This window comes from Cydia strobilella, chromosome 16 (assembly GCF_947568885.1).
Source record: "Cydia strobilella chromosome 16, ilCydStro3.1, whole genome shotgun sequence".
Lineage (NCBI taxonomy): Eukaryota > Metazoa > Arthropoda > Insecta > Lepidoptera > Tortricidae > Cydia > Cydia strobilella.
Genome location: NC_086056.1, coordinates 13,094,610 through 13,114,469, shown reverse-complemented (window position 1 = coordinate 13,114,469; position 19,860 = coordinate 13,094,610). Strand labels below are relative to the sequence as shown.

The window sequence follows — 19,860 nt, the reverse complement described above, 5'->3', positions numbered from 1 at the left end:
AAAATCAATAAAATTTAAACATAAAAAAAAAACATTGTATTTCAACATATAGTTATCTCGAAACGTTATCTCCCGCAAAATCATCTTTAAGGGGCCCACTGACTATCAGTCCGCCGGACAATATCGGCCTGTCGGTTGTTCGGAACTGTCAAATTTTTGTTCTAACTGACAGGCCGATATCGTCCGGCGGACTGATAGTCAGTGGGCCCCTTTACCGCGACGTAAATTATGTTACAGCGATACCATCGCACGATAGCGTGCTGCGTCGCGAGGCAGTTCATAACGCCTTCAGACTTCATACCTAACTTTCCAAACTACGTACAAACCTATATCTATATCCCAATAAACTTGACCTCGAAACTCCCCGTTTCAGTGGAGAAACAATAAGGTGAGTTATTTGGCATTTCATGATGGACCCGTGTTACGGTCATGTTGAGTGACTAATGACTGTACATACACGCAACGTCTGCGAGAAATAATAATATACATACTTGTACTTCGGAATTACGAGTCATGGTGAACGGAACTTGCGTGAAGTACTCAAATATGTACATAAATACCGGGGGTTTTAGTTAAAATATTGCCGAGTATTTTGACGAATAATAGGTATGTACAGTCGCCATCAGATATATCGGAGCGGCCGAGGTGCTCAAAAATATCTGAACACGCACCTAGCGCCTTGACAATAGAGGCGTGTTCAGAAATTTGTGAGCACCTTGGCCGCTCCGATATATCTGATGGCGACTGTACAGACTTTTTTTAAACTGCACTTTTAATTTTTTGAGGAATTAAATGAATTGTAGGTACCTACTATATGCAGTTTTGCATTATAATTCACCTCTACATCTAGGGTTCTGGATACATACCTAATTGCTTAGGAAGTAATCTGTTTTCGATTAGCCACTTACTTAAGTATTGTAACGAAATATAGCAATGACCTGCTTTTGTGCAAAGAGTTAAATACTTATATTAGGCGGTGACGGCGGTGGGGTTGCGTGGCGCTCCGCCCGCCCAGGTAGCGTCCAAGCGGGCAGTCTGAACCTCGCGGGCCAGTCGGAGCCGCGCGCCCTCCGCGCTCGCTCGCGGCCCGCCACTTCCACACATGGCCCGCACGCCGGTCTAACCTCTCCTCTGTTATGGACAAGCGCGGCGCCAGCGCCCGGGACATCCCGAGCATCCTCAAGAAGCCCAAGGGCCGTCGCAAGGGGGACCTGCTCGACAAAAGCACTAAGATCAAGGGGGAGAAGGTGGAGGGCCCGAAGGGCGAGGATGTGAGCGCTCCCCTGCCGCAGGGCTGCACGCCTCTCATGTACGCCTGCCAGCAGGCCGACTACAAGGCAGTCGTCGATGCTATCAACAAAGACGTGAGTCCGCCACGATACAAACAATAACATCATCACAACATAAAGCTTTTAGCATAATTTCGTGATTAGCACGATAAAAGTTGCCTGAAAGCCTCACTTAAATCATTAACAGTAGTATTATGGAAGGTGTGGGAATATGAAATGAGAAAAGCTTGAGTTTGAGCGGCGCGGCAGACACGCGATGCTCGCGAGTCGTCTCCGCCTGCCGACACATGCACCGCTGCTACCATATTCACAAAACATTTAGTCCCGACTTTGTTTTAATATCTGGTATAACTTGACCTGAAAATCCGTAAGAACTATTCCTTATCGGAGACCACACATATATTGGTGAGCCTAAGGTGAGGTGCTCTGCGAACAATGGCATTAGAGGGCTTGCACATATTCAGTCAATATTTACACACTTGTTTCGCTAACTACCGGAATAACGCTGAGCTCACGTGGGGCTTGCAGCTAGAACCTGGGAAAAATAAGGGGCTTTATCACTGAATTCATTCATAATTTCTCCATGCAATTTCGCAGCTCACTGTACCTAAACGTTGACAAGATGTTTCATAGTTAAGTCCCGCCAAAAATACACAAAATAAGTGACTGCTTCGGCACTAAAAAGTTTCAAACATCAAATAGGAAATGCACCGACGTCGGTAGCACGGTAACGTGGCCGCGGTTCAATCAATAGGAGGCATCGGCTACACAATAGCAGGGGAACTATTGTCTATGAGGCCGAATCACGAATAATTTATTACGTATACCTATTATACGATTTTGCCACGTCAACTTGTTTACACTTGAGTTTAAGTAGTAGCTTTAAAGCGCGGGCACTTTGGACACAACACAACTAATAGAGACACTATAGTCTGGCTTCCTTTTAAAGGAAGCCAGACTATAGTAGTAGTAGTAGTAAATCACTTTATTGTACAAAACAAAAATTGTTAACATGAAATTCATATAAATTTAGGTACAAAGGCGAGCTTATCCCTATAAGGGATTTCTTCCAGCTAACCTTAGAGTAAATGAGTGGAAAATTCGAATTAGATAGATAGACAAACTTACAGAACGTACAATAATATTTAAAAAGGAAAACTACAATATTAACGTCTACGAATAACTAAAATACATCAATTGCATGCGCAATTGCATTGACTATAGTAGCGCGCGTAGAGCGCCTCGACTGCCCTGTTACGAAGTTTTGGGTGGAGGTGGCCATTGGGAGAGCGAAATAAAGGATGACTCACGTTAGACCGGGCCGTGACCGGGCCGGAGCTTCCGGCGCTTACTTTTCTATGACATGACAGGTGATCACGTGATGCTTTCCATAGAAAACGAAGCGCCGGAAGCTCCGGCCCGGTCACGGCCCGGTCTAACGTGAGTCATCCTTAAAGCATGGCAACCTGCGCTCGGTCTCCGAGTGGCCACGTCTAACCAAATACCTAGCTTTTAGTTTTTACTTAGAGATAAATATCTTTTAGTTGTACTATTATTAATTAATTTAGTACTTAACATAGTTTTTAGGTTTTTTTTATACTAACACCGTTATGGATCAATGCAGATCTGAAATAAACGATTTTTATTTCTTTATTTATTTTATAAAGGAAGCAATTCATTTGTAATCTCGTAGTTACATGATGTATAGTCTAGTCTAGTACTCAGAATCCATTTTAAATACTAAATAGTCTACATACTTATGATATGCCTAATATGACTGACCGAGGGCACTGTGTATGTAACATGTATATGCTACTTTATTGCACTTGTACATACACATTGCAGGTTTACATAAAGCGGACAAAACAAAAAAAAAAAAAAGATGTACATATCTCTTCCAGCTAACCTTTGAGAAAATTCGAAACGATCAAACACTAACAGGTGAAAGACAATTTAGTATGAACAAATAGCAACATGATAATTTTGGATACACATAAAGTAAGGCGACGAGGACATCCATACACATCCACTCACATAAAGTGAGACGAGAGTAATAAATAAAAAATAAAAGGATAAAAAAAACAGTATCACCTGTGTCATGCATTTAGTACGTTTAATATAATACATACAGCGCTCCATTCGCCGCTCTAGGTAACCAACACTACTTTAGCGCCACTTGCACCATCCCACTAACCCGGGGTTAACCGGTTAAACCTGGAGTTACCATGGTTACCAGTACAATTTGACACTGGGTTAACGGTTTAATTGCTTAACCCTGGGTTAGTGGGATGGTGCAAGTGGGCTTTAGGAAAAGTGCGTAGAGTTTGATTTTACATCTCTGTTCTTAGTAGTATTTAGTAGTAAGTATGGTATTTTATTAAATATTACGCCGACGTAAAGCATACTCTATCAAGCAAGTACCTAATACTTTAATTATTCTAGTACCGTAAAATGGGGTGAGTAGGTTTCGCGGGGACAGTTGGGTTATGAATGGGGAGAGAAGGTTTGAAAGGGGGGTGAGGTGAGATGGGTTTTTAGGGCTACTGCTACAAAAATAATGTAAGTATCCCAATTTAAAATGGAGCTATAGTAATACTCATATTTAAAAAAAATCGACCCAACAATCTTCCAAAATCACCTTTGTATGAAAACCCATCTCACCCCAACTACGAGGGACTACGGGGTGAGGTGGTTTTTTCCTGTTTATCGTCAAAGTTATGAAATGGAACTACCCAAAATAAAATAAAAACTAAAATACAAACGTCCGGAACACTTATAATATACACCATTCAGTTTGCATATGTAAAAATAAAAAGTTATCGAGGTTTGAATGTCAGTTTTCTTCCAGCTCACCCCATTTTACGGTAATAGTTTAGGTTCCTGCATATCAACGCGGGAGGGAAGAATGCTATGTCGGTGGTTTGGCAATTACACCTTTCTTTTGTATAGGTACTTTTTGAGTTCGTGTCTTTCCTCTGACAAGTTGATTTCTGTCCCCAGTTTAGGGCTAATAGCAAATTACTCGTACGTATAAAGGTGCATTAATATGGAATTCGATGTCATGTTGTTGATATGTCCAGGCCGCATCAGTCCGCGTCCGTGACCGCGGGCTCCGCTGCGCGCTGCACTACTGCGCGTCGAGCGGCGCGGGCGCGAGCCAGGCGGCACGCGCCGCGTGCGCCGACCGGGTGCTCATGGCTCAACCAGCCCTAGCTGACGCAAGAGACGCCGACGGCCTGACGCCGCTGCATCTGGCGGTGGTGCATGGCAACGTGCCGCTCGTGCAGACGTTGCTGGCGGCCGGCGCTGATGTCAATGCGAGGGATGATGAGCATCACACCGTCGTTCATTGGGCTACTGGTGAGGAAATTGAGACTTTTTTGTTGGTGAGAGCGGCTCTTGATTTTTTAATAGTTCTATTTCTAGCGCTACCAGTAGAACTAGCAAATGTGCACATCGTATCGGCACTATCGGCTTGTCTGTTGTGCATATATTTTTGTTCATGAGACTGTTATTGGTAAAGTGGTAAGATAAGGTAACATACGATACCGAAACCAAATCAAGATGTTCGGTATTCTACTGAGTGGTGCCATAGAGTAACTTATATCTATCTTTGGTGGTGCGCACGATGCGTAAAACGTAAATTTTAGGATTTTAGGTATTTACTTTAAACAAAACTCCAACGTGGATGTCAAGAAACAGCGCAATTAATTCCCTCCATGGTTAGTAGGAAATGTGTTCAACTTTTGCCCTGAAATATGTGTCTCCTACATTAACTCCAACCATATATAATTGCGGTCTACCTCATCATGTATAAAAACTGCAACAGCCATTGAAAAACCAGTTTGAATTTGGAATGTATTGCACTAGAACACGGTTAACCATGGAATGAGTTTTCCAATGGCTGTTATGCATGGCTACAGAAGTACAGACTACAGCGATATCGTCTGAGTGAGTCGTTATCTGGCCGGTGTCACTCGGTGGTGCGCGGCTCACTATCTTCGCTCGTACTGCGAGCTTGCACGCGACCAATTAGTTACGTTTGCAACCCGCTGGGTTGCATATGCGTCAATCACAGTTGTTGATTGTGCTTTCAATTTACTTTCAGAGTGATCGGTTGTCTTCACGCTTTATATACTTAGCAGAAGACGGTTTATTCACACCTTAGAACTTACTTTTATAGGGTTCCGTACCCAAAGGGTAAAAACGGGACCCTATTTCTAAGACTCCGCTGTTCGTCTGTCTGTCTGTCACCAGGCTGTATCTCATGAACCGTGATAGCTAGACAGTTGAAAATTTCACAGATGATGTATTTCTGTTGCCGCTATATCTAACAACAAATACTAAAAACAGAATAAAATAAATATTTAAGTAGGGCTCCCATACAACAAACGTGATTTTTTTGCCGTTTTTGCGTAATGGTACGGTACGGAACCCTTCGTGCGCGAGTCCGACTCGCACTTGGCCGGTTTTTAGTAAGTATGATGTGCAATGTTATCCACTCCTTGCTCTTGCCTTCATTTTCCTCGTAAACAGGCTATAATACTATAATCTAGGAAAGCGAGAAACTTAAGCTATAGCTATGTAGGTACGTACCTATGTTTAACAAATAAATAATTTGGAATTTGGAAGTTCACCATCGACACTTTCAATTATGTAGGTATTCTAATAAATATAACTACAGTAATACCTACCTATATTTTATTCAGCCAGTGTTTGTCAATGTCAAGTGCCTACCTTGCATACAACAAGGGACACTATCCATCGTGTCTTGGTATCGATATGAACATTGTCGGTAGTTTTCGTGTGGTGTTCGCTCAAGTCATTAGTTCACGTGGAACAATCGATAGTTTAGAAGCGGTTACCCAGTACGGTGACCGTTTTCTGCCGTTTTCTACCTATTGATTGGAGGAAAGCGGCCAAGTGCGAGTCGTACTCGCGCACCAAGGGTTCCGTACTTTTTAGTATTTGTTGTTATAGCGGCAACAGAAATACATCATCTGTAAAAATTTCACTGTTTAGCTATCACGGTTCAAGAGATACAGCCTGGTGACAGACAGACGGACAGCGGAGTCTTAGTAATAGGGTCCCGTTTTTACCCTTTGGGTACGGAACCCTAAAAACTGAAAAAGTATTAGTGTATACTTTTTCGCGGATTCAGAAAATTCGGACTTTGGAGTGAGAAAGAGCGAGTCATGTCTACATGACACAGCATTTTTCTAATTATGATTGTAAAACTAACCAAGTGGACTTTGTTATTAAATAGATAGGTACCTACTGTCTTTTTTACTAGCCCAGTAAAGACCTCAAACCCCTGAAATGTAATTTAATTGAAATCTTTACAGCCAAATGCGAACTTGTGATTATCCATGCTAATAAATGCGCGCGAACCGATTTTGTTGCAATTTGGTATAGAGATAGTTTGAGTCCCGGGAAGGACATGGGGTAGTTTTTATCCCACAAGCAGGGCCGGATTTAGAGGTGTGGAGGCCCCGGAGCAAGAAAGGAGTTGAGGCCCCCTGGCCCTAAATAATTTTTCGGAGGTCTCTATTGTGGGGGCCCGGGGCAGTTGCCCCGGTTGCCCTCCCCTAAATCCGGCCCTGCCCAGAAGTCATCCTGGGGGAGTGGATGTTTGTATGGGAAATCGGTAAAAAGCAGATTGGATATAAAATACTAACTTCACGCAGACGAAGTCGCGGGCAAAAGCTAGTGAATAAATAAATCGGAATTTGTGCGCAATATGCCCTAGCAAGTTTAGTAAAGACAAGTGCAAAAGAAACCGAGGCCGATGACAGTGTATTACATGTGAAGGTATCACATGTGGGTGACATGAAAGATGCCACCCGTTTTACCTGGCACACAATTTTACATTCGTCGTATTCAGATTTATGACACGATACGGGTCTAAATAAATAATTGCAGCATTTTCCAGGCCATTTACACACTGGCTAGCATAATACTTTCCGGCTTCTTGCCCTGGCTATGGTAATATGTGTTCAGTTTAAGGTCATTTCCGATGCAGGCTTCTCAACGGACGTCCGACGGTAGGTATATACTGCTGACCTTTGTCTTCCTTCCACTTGCAACTGACTTTGGCCTTAGTCTAATTTTAGTCTAGGTATCAGAGCAGCATATTGCACATTTTTAACTTGTTCATATAATGATGTCTGCCTTTGTCAAATCTTTGAGCGTATAGGTAGCTATTTACCTATATGTAAAGTTAGGCAGATTATGGTGATGTGGCGTCTGGCACCACTGTTGGCGGATGGCGGCAAAGGTTAAACGAATAACCGTGACAAACTAGAAAAGTTTTCTGGGGTTTTACTCTACCTTTGTTTGTTACCTGTCTTTAACTACCCACCTGTACCTGATTTGACCTGATGTACCATAAAGTTTAATTCATAATTATAAGTATACCTATGGGTTCTATTTGACTGTACGTTACAGTCGGAAAATTACCTATTAGAATAATAAGTCGATGGATTAACGATCAAGTTTATGCGGCACTGTTGACCAAGCAGCTTATCATAACTATATCATAACTATGCCCCGCGGGCACTAAAAATAAAATAGCACTCAAACTGTTAGGCATGAAATAGCCGACTTGATTTGCACGACTGCGCTGACCTATAACCATAAAAGTGTACGAATAACAAAGTAATGAGTAATGTTCTTATCGTGGCCATCTTGGTCCATTATTTAGGGGAGACACCCCCCTAGTCCGGCGGATCGACCGACGGCAAGGCCGTGCCCTTGACTGCCCCCATAGGCTACCTAGGACTGCTATTAAGGGAATTGTTGATTGAAAAGGCCGTGTCAGCTTGATGAGTCAATGGTTTATGCAATCGGGGTTTACCAGAGTTAACGCGTGGTGATAAAGGCGGTGAATATTTTACGAAGTACTTAAGTCAATATTTAAATGTGCTGCTGATTTATGGATTGGTCTGACAGAATGTTATGATGTAATACAGGTAGTCAATGAGCCAGTTCGATGAGAACCTACTTGAGGTACTTTTTGATGTTACCGATTTGTATACTGCCCTTTAACAACCCTTTGTAACATTAATGTGTGCAATACGCAATAAGATAACACTAGGTATGCAATTAGATGAGTCGCCTTATGAGGTTAGGTTTATTATGCGTGGTAGGTGTGCAGAATATAAGGGTCAAATTTACACTACCACAGCAGAGCTATGGAGTGGCGAGTGATATTCGAGTAACTTTGCTGGCTGTCACATAGAAAACATTGACATTTGACCAAACGAAACGGTATGAATCCTCCAACTTTTTCTTCACGTACTTATCTGAGATTGGTCTCTCAGCATTACCCACCTACATATTACCTAATGTACCTGCCTACTATATGTATAGAAAAACACCCTGCGTGTTGAATATCGTTTTACAATTGTTTGCTGTTTGTGCAGTGTGCGGGGAAGTAGGCGCACTGCGCGCTGTCCTCGCGGGCGGTGCGGACGCTGCCACTCCTGACCAACACGGTGGTTATCCACTCCATTACGCGGCGCAGATGTGCGGCGCTCCTGCAGCCACCGATCATCAGGTATAATTTAAAAAATCCTGATACTCACTACAGCGGCCAAGGTACAAGGTAGGTTGTGATGAGAAATGACTGGAGACTGTCACCAATTAAGTAAGTAATGAGACCTGGGAAATCTCCACACTTTGTGTAGGTACATTCTGCACCAGTAGCGCTTTTTCCAAATAGCACAAGCAGTACTCTGCCGACAATAAGGCTAAGCGTATGCTGAGACGCAGGCGACGCAGCACAGCATTTTGCAGATTTTGCAGGGCAGGACAGTTGGGACAGACATAGGCCCCCTCCGCATGCTGCGACACAGCTCCACGCAGACCTTTCGCGTCCTAGCTATTACAAGAAGTAGACGTTTGAGGAATAAATAATAAGTCCAGTCAGTCTGATTGTGCGAACGAGTTGTTGCTGCTTTACAGTTTGTCCAAGAGTATTTAGAAAAAGTATTTGGCAAAGTGATTATTTAATAGTAGATTGTGTCACAAGGGAGCAAAATGACATATTTACGGCGAGGGCGTACATTGAATCCTGAGCGTAGTGAGGGATTCAAGTGTTAACGCCCAAGGTGGAAATAATTTTTCTACCATGTGACACATACTGTTTTTCACATCACCTATGAGGAAATTGTTATGTTCCAATATATTAATTAACCTAAAAAAATTGTATACAAAAAAGAAAAAAGATCATGCCCTAGAACAGAAAAGTGCTACTTTGATCCCCCCTAGCAGGGAAGAAGAGTGCCACTTTGATCCCTCCTAGCGGGGAAAAAAAAGCACTTTTTCGAATAGGTGATGTGAAATAGTTATTTGTTATACAAGGGTGCAAAGTTGTATTTTACCCGCGAGTGTGGAATTGAAACACGAGCAAGCGAAAAGATTCTATAGTTGAACCACGAGCGAAGCGAGTGGTTCTAAAATAGAATCCTGAGCGTAGCGAGTGTTTTAACACACGAGAAGTAAAATACATTTGCACCCGTGTGTAAGACAAAACTTTTCCCCTCACTATAGCGAGGAAAGTGCAACATCTACAGGCGTTAGATCATCTTCATCAACTGGAATCACTCATTTTTTTACGATATTATAACAAAAAACTGGAAATTCTGTGCTTTTACGTGAGAAGTTTTTAAGTAAAATTTTTGTTGACAATGTTGACATTTCTGACGTATGAAATGTCAATGATGCGTTTTGAAATTGCATCGACTTAACTTGTGCGTTCAGAATTATATTTAACATAATTATTATAAAACAAACGTTTATTATGGAATTTTAAGGTTTATGACTTAAAATCATTAAATAAAGCTAAATCTGGTATTTTTTATTAGATTCTCAAACCATTTATTTAATGATAATTAATATCGAACGAACCATTATTATGAGCGTTTTACGTTTTGTTATCTGTCAAGCTACTTAAACACGCTCCATCCAAGGTCAAATTACTTTCCCCACTAGTGGATAAAATGCGTTTTTCCCCGCTTGTTTTAAAGGATAAAAGACGGCTTTCCGAGCTAGTGAGGGGAAAAGAATTTTTTTACTCGTGGGGAATTTACGGCCAAAGCCAGTCACGACTAGTCCGATGGTTGAAGAATGAAACAATTCCGACGGCCCGCACCGAACTTTTATACCATTTAGTAGCGACACACTCCAGTGTCCATATTGGATACATATTGGATGCTGGATACCGGATACTGGATACATATTGGATACTTAGTGGATACATATTGGATACTGGATACATAGTGGATACTGGATACATATATAGTGGATACTGAAGACCTATTGGATACATAGTTGATACTGGAGACCTATTGGATACATAGTGGATACTGGAGACATATTGGATACATAGTAGCAGTGAGGCGACGATGCTAAATGTGCGTCGACTCGAGTCTTAGAGACCTAATGGAATCGAAAGATTAGATGATAGGAAGAAAAAATGTATTACGAGCAGGAAAGCGAAAAAAAACACCACGTGGAGTTACTCGAGCGCGTCAGATATGAAGCAGCGCGTCAGAACACACATGCCAACCACTTTTCCGACTATTCAAAATTCTCACATTACCATCTATATACATCTTCGAAATGTGTAAATTTGCAAAACAAAATAATCATATATTTAAAAAAAGATACGAATTACTCACAACCCACCTACTGAGACATCAAAACAAATTACTACTACCGGCCTCTAAAATTAAAAAGCACTCTAATAGTACCTACCTATATGTAATGGCAATAAAAATATTTAATAAACTGCAAGAGGCTATAAAAAATGTAGGAAATGATAAAAAAATGTTTAAATTAATTAAATCTCTTTTATTAAAAAAATGTTATTACACATTGAACGAATATTTGAATGATAATAATATAAACAATTAACGAAATAATATAGAATGAATAATTAATATCTTAGTAATTATGTCATTTTCTATCAGAATGTAATATGTAACTTATAAAATAAAAAAAAGTTGTTTTGTTAATTTAGTTTTTAAGACAATTTTGCTGTGCCCTAACAGGGTATCATGTACCGACTATATTTTATTTACCACCTGTATGAAATGAACATGATTGCAATAAATAAATGAAATGAAATATTGGTAGTGTCAGTCGCGCAACATGTCTCTGATAAGAAGGGTATGTTCAGCAAGCTTCGTTGCTTAAACACGGTACTTACTCGACTGAAAAGCTCTCTATTATATCACGATTGTATAAAATACTATTTAAATTATTCCTTAATAAGTATCATAATAAAACGTATTTTCAGTACTATAAATATATTTTCCTTACAATCTAGGTCTATGGAATAAAACCAGTCAACAATTTAGCTGATAGCGATACTCATTAAAGAATTTGGGGTACCGCGGTTTACTTTGAGGGGTCCTAACTACTAACTAACTAGACGATCACAAGGCCAAAATTCTGGGGTAAATTTAAGTAAAAGTGTGTTTATATTGCGATTATTTTATTTAAGTAAGGGGGGAAGTGACAACACCTGTAAACTATGTTCGCATTTAATGTACAATAAACATGTTAATAAACATTAATGTTTGAGTAAATATCCGTTGTCAGATAAGTACATAGACCCAGTAATGCTCCTCGCTTTGTCACTGGCCAAAAACAACATGACTTCAGCTATTTCTTCGGGCTCTCCTACCCTATTGAGGGCCGTTATTTTTTTGTAATTCTCCCATATGGCATCTGCATTCTGCCTTCCGCTGTTATCCAGGAAATCAGACTTCACCGGGCCAGGATTGACGCTATTGACTCTAACACCGTACGGTGCCAGCTCTAACGCAGCACAGCGGGTAAAATGATCTAAAGCTGCTTTGGACACGCTGTATGATGTCAGGCTTAGCAACGTAGGAACGCGAAGAGCCGAAGTGCTACCCGTGTTAATGATGTTGCCTTTAGTTTTTATCAAATGGGGCGCGGCTAAGGTTGTGAGATGGATAGCGGCGCGAACATTCGTTTTCATAATAACGTCGTATTCTTCGAGAATGTTGCCTTCGAGTAACGACGAGCCTTGCCTGGACATACCGGCGTTGTTGATGAGAACGTCTAATTTTCCGAATTTTTCGATGGTTTGCTGGACTATGGTGCTAGCCTCACTTTCGTCGGAAATGTCGGCTTTGATGACGAGGGGTTGTGGTCCGTGCTGCGCGCACTGTTGCGCGACGTCGGCGAGTTTGGCTTCGTTCCGGCCCACGATTGCAACGCACGCCCCTTGTTTAGTGAACAGCACTGCGGCAGCCGCGCCGATGCCGGAGCTCGCCCCAATCACCAGGACAACTTTACCGGAGAAACTCATGATGTCGACTGTTTAATTTAGATCACCAGGCGACTTTTATAAGATAACCTACGAAATAAAGTTGCGTGATCGAGATTATTTTTTAGGGTTCCGTACCCAAAGGGTATAAACGTGACCCTATTACTAAGACTCCGCTGTCCGTCTGTCTGTCACCAGGCTGTATTTCATGAACCGTGATAGCTAGACAGTTGAAATCTTCACAGATTTCTAATGCCGCTATAACAACAAATACTAAAAACAGAATAAAATAAATATTTAAGAGCTCCCTTAAGCTTTAAGGGCTCCCATACAACAAACGTGATTTATTTGCCGTAATGGCACGGAACCCTTCGTGCGCGAGTCCGACTTGCACTTAACCGGTTTTGATAGAGATAAATCTTCAATCATCAAAGTCAATATTTGACTCAATCTTCATTATCACTAATTATGACTTATGTAAGTACTTACCTACTCGTGATATAAATACAATTTAATGTAACTTTCCAAGCTTGTTAAAAGCAGAGACTAGTAAATATTCTAGACGAATAATTTCTATGTATACAACACCGCGTTTATCGCGTGCCTCATCATTGTTGTAGGTGGCGCTTTATACTATTTTTCAATTTTAGCTTTATGCGAATGATATCTATCACCTACTGCTATTTATGGCTATTGGCTACCCTGCACGTCTCAATTGGATTTGCCTGGTCACTGTCATATACACAAAACTAAAACGAAAGCAATCCGCGTTAGACCCGTTAATGATATTAATTAAAGCTGTTATTTAACTTATCCTGTTAGTATGTATGTTAGTGTGGGTCAAATCTTAGAAGCTAAATTTTACCCACTTCCCGATTTTCGATTGAGCTGAAATTTTGCATACGAGTACATATACATAAGTATGTAAATCGGATAACAACGCAATATTATGATGACATGGAGCTAATCTGATGATGGAGACAGGAGGTGACCATGGGAACTCTGTGATAAAACAACGCAAAACAAGTGTTTGGGTTGTTAGAATGAGGGCTACCGCGTTTAATTTCGCCGCTAGGGGCGCTAGTGTAGATGGAGGTCTTTCAAAATGTCAAATGCATAGAAGTTTTGGGGGTTTCAAGCTTTTTTAACGGGAATTTTCACACCTTATTCATAATTTGTGGTAAATTTTTGTCCATCTTTGATTAATCATGGTAAACAATAGATATAGCTCAATAAATGTTAGCGGTTTAAAAAAGTGCAAACTAAAATATATGCAAAATTAAACATGTTGAAAAAATGGCACATTTAGACGTTAAAATACTTTTGCGTATTGATTTTATAAAAATAAGCATAGAAGAATTTTGAGATCTGTTTTTCTGGACCTACATCTACAGTAGCGCCACCTGGTGAGCACAAAAACGGTAGCCCTCATTGTCTCGATGAGTAGGTATTAATTGCATGTGGAAAGAAAAGTACAGTCAGCGACAAAAGCTTGTACTTATACTTATTGCCTAGACTCTATTAAAGTACTTATAAATTATTCGCAGTCAAAACTACTTATCTACTGCAATATCAGTATTACTTGCGAAAGTTGACGGCGGTATAAGCCTTCACACGGCCGTGGAATCAAACTGTCAAGGCACACTTTTGGCCAGCAAGCCAGCAGTGAGGGCGGGCTTTTGAACCTTCCGTTCCAGCTAGCGCCAGTAGACAGCGCCAATTTCAACTTTCATTTCAACTCTTGTTGCCAAAGTTGATGTTTGGCAATTTAGTGACCACAAAACATTGTGGCGTAGTACCGCTGTACTATGCTGTTTATAGCTGAAACAGATGGCGCTCCATCTGTTTCAGCTATAAAACTAGGGGGCACCTTTTATTATTTAGACTTCCCTTCGTCGTCGTCGTCTTAGACTTTAACTCTCTATTACAATAACCTCTTTCTATTATAAACTTCGTTTTTTTGAAAACTCCGTTCAATTTTCACAGAGCCGAGGCGCGGCACTGGAGGTGCTCCGAGCGCTAGTAAAGGAAGGTGGCGCAAGAGTGGACGTCCGCGATGCAGACGGCCGCACGCCGCTGCTCTGGGCCGCATCGGCGGGTTCCGCTGCTGCCGTGCTCGCGCTGCACCAGGCTGGTGCTAAAGTTGACGATGCCGACAGGTGACTTACTAAAACTAGATAAAATCTCCCAGTCGCCGACCACTGTAAGATTTATTATTATTATTTATTTATTTAATAAAATACAGAGTATTCATACAATAATCATAGCCCCGCAAAACTCAATAATGAGTTTGACTGTGGGGTCATCAGTCTCTAGTTACATATGTACTTAACTTAATTTTATAGTAGTGCTCACTATGAGATTGCGAATGATACTTTTAAACTAAGAATTCTTTGTGAACAGGGACGGACTAACGGCACTACATTGCGCTGCAGCGCGCGGACACACCGAAGCATTAGAAACGCTAGTCGGTCTTTGCGGCGCTCGCGTCGACGTAGCGGACTCGCACGGTTGCACCCCTCTCCATTACGCGGCCGCGCTAGGCCATGCTGATGCCACGGCGGCTTTACTGCAGCATGGTTCAGATGCTCATCGCCAGGATCGGCGGGGACGCAGTCCCGCACATACTGCGGCCGCTAAAGGACAAATTGAGACTGTCCGTATACTAGGTAACTGCGAATGAAGACAATTAGGTACCTCTATCTTAACAATGCCTACCTGCGGCATTAAACCTGCAAAAACTTTTACCAACCACACATCCCTTCAGTCTTAAGTGTTCACTCTTTAACTTTTCTCTAAGTGTTTTTACTTTATTTCAGGAGCGAGAGGGACGAATTTATGGTTACGAAACTCTAAAGGCGATTTACCATTGCACGAGGCTGTGGCTTCCGGCAGAAGGGAATTAGTGAAATGGCTCTTAGATGGACGGCCCTCCCAAGTCAATGCTACGAACCATGAAGGTCGTACTCCACTGCACATCGCAGCGGCCACTGATAACGCTGACCTGTGTCGTCTCTTGTTGGATCGTGGCGCTGAAGTTAATCCCGTAGCGAGGTCCTCCAAGAACGAACCAATGACGCCTCTAGATTGTGCGACAACCCGCGGCCATAGATCCACTGCTAAATATTTGCAAATGCACGGCGGTCTGCCAGCATCGAAACTAGGAAATACAGAAATTGTCATTGATGGCGCCCCAATAACAGCTTTGCCAACACGTAGGGTAACTAGCACAAAAATTGATGTACGAGATAGGATTAGGATAGAAAAAAGGGAAGTCGTTGAGCTTTCCAGTCCTATCCATGATAGAAGACAAGCAAGAAACAGAATGGATAGTGATAGCACTAATGGTTCATCAACTGATGACAAGAGATCGAGACGAAGGTCTGATAACAAATATACCAGTAGACATCAAGATAGACGAAAAAGAATAATCGAACCTCAAAAAAGTTTCAGCGATGGGTATGATACAGAATTAGAAGGACAGGCACGGGACGAATCATATGGTCGAAAACATAGAAAGGGTAGTAAAAAGAATAGGTCTAAAAGTGAGCCCTCAAGGCGAAGTAGAAGTAACTCAAGATATCGGGGACGTCATCGATCTGCATCTCATAGTTCATCAGGATCAGAAACATATCCAGAGAAAAAGAAAAGTAAACGGCATCGCAAGCGTGGAAGAAGGAGGTCAACTTCATCATCAGAAAGTAATAGTAGTTCTGAATCGAGCGAAAGACGGAGTACAAAACGCAAAGGAAAGAAAACCTCAATACATATCGAGAACAACGATGAAAAACAGAGCGTCAACATTGTAAAATACAAAAGCGCCGATAATATACAACGCTCTGAAACAAAGGAAGATATCCCTGCGTTGACTCCACCAGCTATTGAAATTACAGAAAAAAAGGAATCGGATAAAGAAGAAAAGCAACTAGTAAAAAGTAAGACTCTCAGTGAAACTGAGACTGACACCTTATCAGTAAAGACTAATATGATCGTTACAGAGGCACAAATACACATGGAACGCGAGTCAAGTCAACATGGAAGTTCCGAAATTACAGTGACTGTTGATTCATCAAATAATGTGTCCATAGAAACAGCTAACCTCTCAATAACGCATAAAGATTTAAAGGACGAGGCTAAATTAGAGGCAGACGTTGACTTAACAAGTAGTGTAACTGAAGAAGCTCAGATCAATGATACGACTACAGGGCCACAGCCTTCAGGAGAAAATGCCGCAGAAAAGTTAAAAACTTCTGAGAGCCAATCAAAAGATGCAGCAAAAGAAGCAAATGAAAATACACAATCCGTGGAAAAGTCGGGTTTAGAATCTCAGACAAGTGAAAAACAATCAAAATCACTAGAGAGTGATAAAGATCCCTCACGAGATTCAGCTAAAGATGACAAGGAAAAGTCAAAAGAAACGTCATCAAGTTCTAGTTTAGAACGGACTAGGAAAAAATCTTTTCAAGTGTTGGCTGGCCCGGAAGAATTATTACTGCAAAGTAAAGACGCAGGAGAACTTGCCACTACGTTAGACATTAGTGCTGAAAGAAAAGATTCGCGGGACAAAAGTAGCTCTCCAACGGTGTCTTTTGCCAATAAACACGAGGTTTTTGAAAGTAAGGACTTAAATAAACAGCCTGATCATCTAATGGGCGAGCAAGTGATTCATGGTGAAGTGAGTCCAGGAAGTGGCAGTGTGGATAAGAAATTAAGTAGTGAAAGTACTGCGAGTGCTGATGAAAAACGAAAAGAATATTCTTCCACAATAACAACAGGCAGCAGCAACGAAATTGCACCAACTACAGATAAGGGTTTGATTACAGTAATTGCGGCGGAAGATCGCGCTGTTCAACAAATTCTATTGGAGAATACTTCAGATGACATCAATTTACCTTTACCTGTTTCACCTAAACGAAAATCATCTAAGGACAGCCAGGGAAGCAGTAGAAAAAGCAGTATTTATGAAACCGAGAGTTATAAAGTACTATCCGACATTGCAAGTGTTACCGATGTTGGCACCGGTATTCTTAAAAAATCTAGTAAAGTTGACGAAGGCTCCTTAGATGATGACAAAGAAATGGTTATCAAAGATTCATTTGGACGTGTCGCCAGTGTTAGTGACAACGAAATATACAGTCACTCTGAAGTTAACGGTCGTAGAAAACGTTTCCGTAAAAAGGGTAGAACAAAGAGTCGCATAACTATTAGGTCTAAAAGTGAGAATTCAGAGAGGGGGTACGAGTCCAGTGGACTAATGGATTCAGGGTTTGAGCCAAGTCCTAGAGCAGTTCAGCGCCGAATAATGAGTCCCCGTCTTGCAGCTTATTATAGGCAGAGAAACGCAAGCGGAAGATATTCTGGTAAATCCGACAGTAGAATTCCTGTGCGAAAACCAGGAGATAAAAACGCAGTGGATATGAAATCTGTTACTCAACGCATTCAAACGAACATGAGACGGTGAGTAGTGAAGTCATGATGATACTCTTAAAGCTAAGGAGCAGTAACTAAAATAGATCACCCAGTTACTTAGTCCCTCTATTGCAGCGGTCGGCAACTTTTTAGCATCCAAGGGCCACATAGTAGTTAATGAAGTTAAAGCGGGCCGCACTTTGTTAATATTTGCGATTGAGTGAGAGGTTCGCGGGCCGCCTGTTACCGACCGCTGCTCTATTGGCTCCAATTAATAGTAAGAAAAATTGGTGACTGATTTTCTTTTGTTCTGCAGATATTATTGCGAGAGAAAGATCTTTCAACATTTACTGGAGCTGAAGCGTCTACAGATCCGAACAAGTAAAACCAACGAAGCAGTTCTCGTCAAGCGAGCCATCGATGAGTACAACAAATCAAGCTTAGCAAGCGTGGGCCTCGGCATCTACAGCAGTGTCGACTACTCATTCAGCAGCTTTGAAAAATTCCTCTACGAAAGTCTTCGGAAATTGCAGAAAAGTGGCAAAAGACACTTGGACAATCTGCCCGAGAGACCAATAGATTTTGACTACGGAGAGAGTGAACTGTACAAAATGAGTTCGATTCCTGATAATCCTTGCCTCTGCACGAGCAAGACTCATCGATGTTTCCACGCAGTTCACGCCTACACCGGCATACCATGCTCAGCTTATAGTAAGTACCCACATAATATTCACCGCAAGCACAAGTACTGGTACCTACATTTACATTAATTAATCACACACTCCAGGCGCGCGTGGCATATCCGTGCGAAATATAATTAATTACCTGTTTACTTAATGGTATCTTATTTGTTATTTTCCTTATTATACTAAAAGTAACGTATGTTTTCAGTACCCTATAAGTGGAATCACCACACAATGCCCAAGCCCGCTACAGCTGATCCAAGTACCAAATCAAAAGGATTCCTGCCAAAAATAGCCTCAAAGTCGCCTTCGAGCTCATCAGGAAAGGCTCACGTCACTCTTGAGGTGTCTCACGGCTCCGAGCGGCAGCTGATCGCATTGCCGGCTGAGAAACTCGACAAAAACAAGAGATACTACGTCACATTCACTGTGAAAGGCTCAGAACCTGCATCTGATAACGATAACGGGTCACCTTCCAACAAAGCTAAAGCAAGCGTACGAAGTGGCTAATTAAAATTTCCGACGATTCATGATGATTCTCAATCCTTACTCACTGCCATATAAAGATGTACCTAGAGAAATATAAAAAATATTGGCAAGTAATTTTGCACCGTGTAGGTACCAAAGGTATAATATTTATACACGTGGATTTTATTAGCTATTTTGTTGAAAATTGCAATTGTGATTTTGATTGACTGATTGATGCCGTCCAGTAGCATAATGTGAAAACATTAAAAAGAAAATTAACATCTATTTTTCTAATAGTATTAAACAGAAATATTATAATACATAAATTATTTATATCGATTTGAGTATACATAGATCCCCGTTCATAGTAGTCCTAACTACCTATTATGCAATTTCTAATTATTTTTACAAAGTAGATGACAATCTATTCAATAATACACAAATCATGCGATTGTGTTGTCTTCCTTTACTCGAAGTTATTTAATTATTAGCACAATATTCGGAGAAATATTCGACATTTTGCAAGCACAAGTGATTGTCAATATTCAATTATTTAGATATCTTATTATAAGTAAAACAACTATAAATACATTTTGTTATTATTTCCTGTTAACGTTAACGTTACCCAACCCAACCCGACTCCATATTTATGTTTATAAACAAGGAAAACCACACAAGTAATTAGTGCGAATGAGTTAATAGATAA

At 41.1% G+C, this 19,860-nt stretch overlaps 2 protein-coding genes across 2 annotated transcripts; one reads left to right on the top strand and one right to left on the bottom strand.

Moving 5' to 3' along the window:
- The first annotated feature begins 945 nt into the window (after nt 1-945).
- LOC134748404 (protein phosphatase 1 regulatory subunit 12A) lies at nt 946-19,743 on the top strand. Its single transcript, XM_063683186.1, has 8 exons — nt 946-1,364; nt 4,370-4,649; nt 8,714-8,847; nt 14,581-14,753; nt 14,998-15,263; nt 15,414-18,051; nt 18,320-18,714; nt 18,895-19,743. Exons 1-8 carry the CDS (start codon nt 1,137-1,139, stop codon nt 19,194-19,196), a joined length of 4,416 nt encoding a protein of 1,471 aa, XP_063539256.1. The 5' UTR covers nt 946-1,136; the 3' UTR covers nt 19,197-19,743.
- LOC134748405 (uncharacterized oxidoreductase TM_0325-like) lies at nt 11,857-12,636 on the bottom strand. The gene has a single exon (XM_063683187.1). It carries the CDS (start codon nt 12,634-12,636, stop codon nt 11,869-11,871), a length of 768 nt encoding a protein of 255 aa, XP_063539257.1. The 3' UTR covers nt 11,857-11,868.
- Nucleotides 19,744-19,860: the final 117 nt, after the last annotated feature.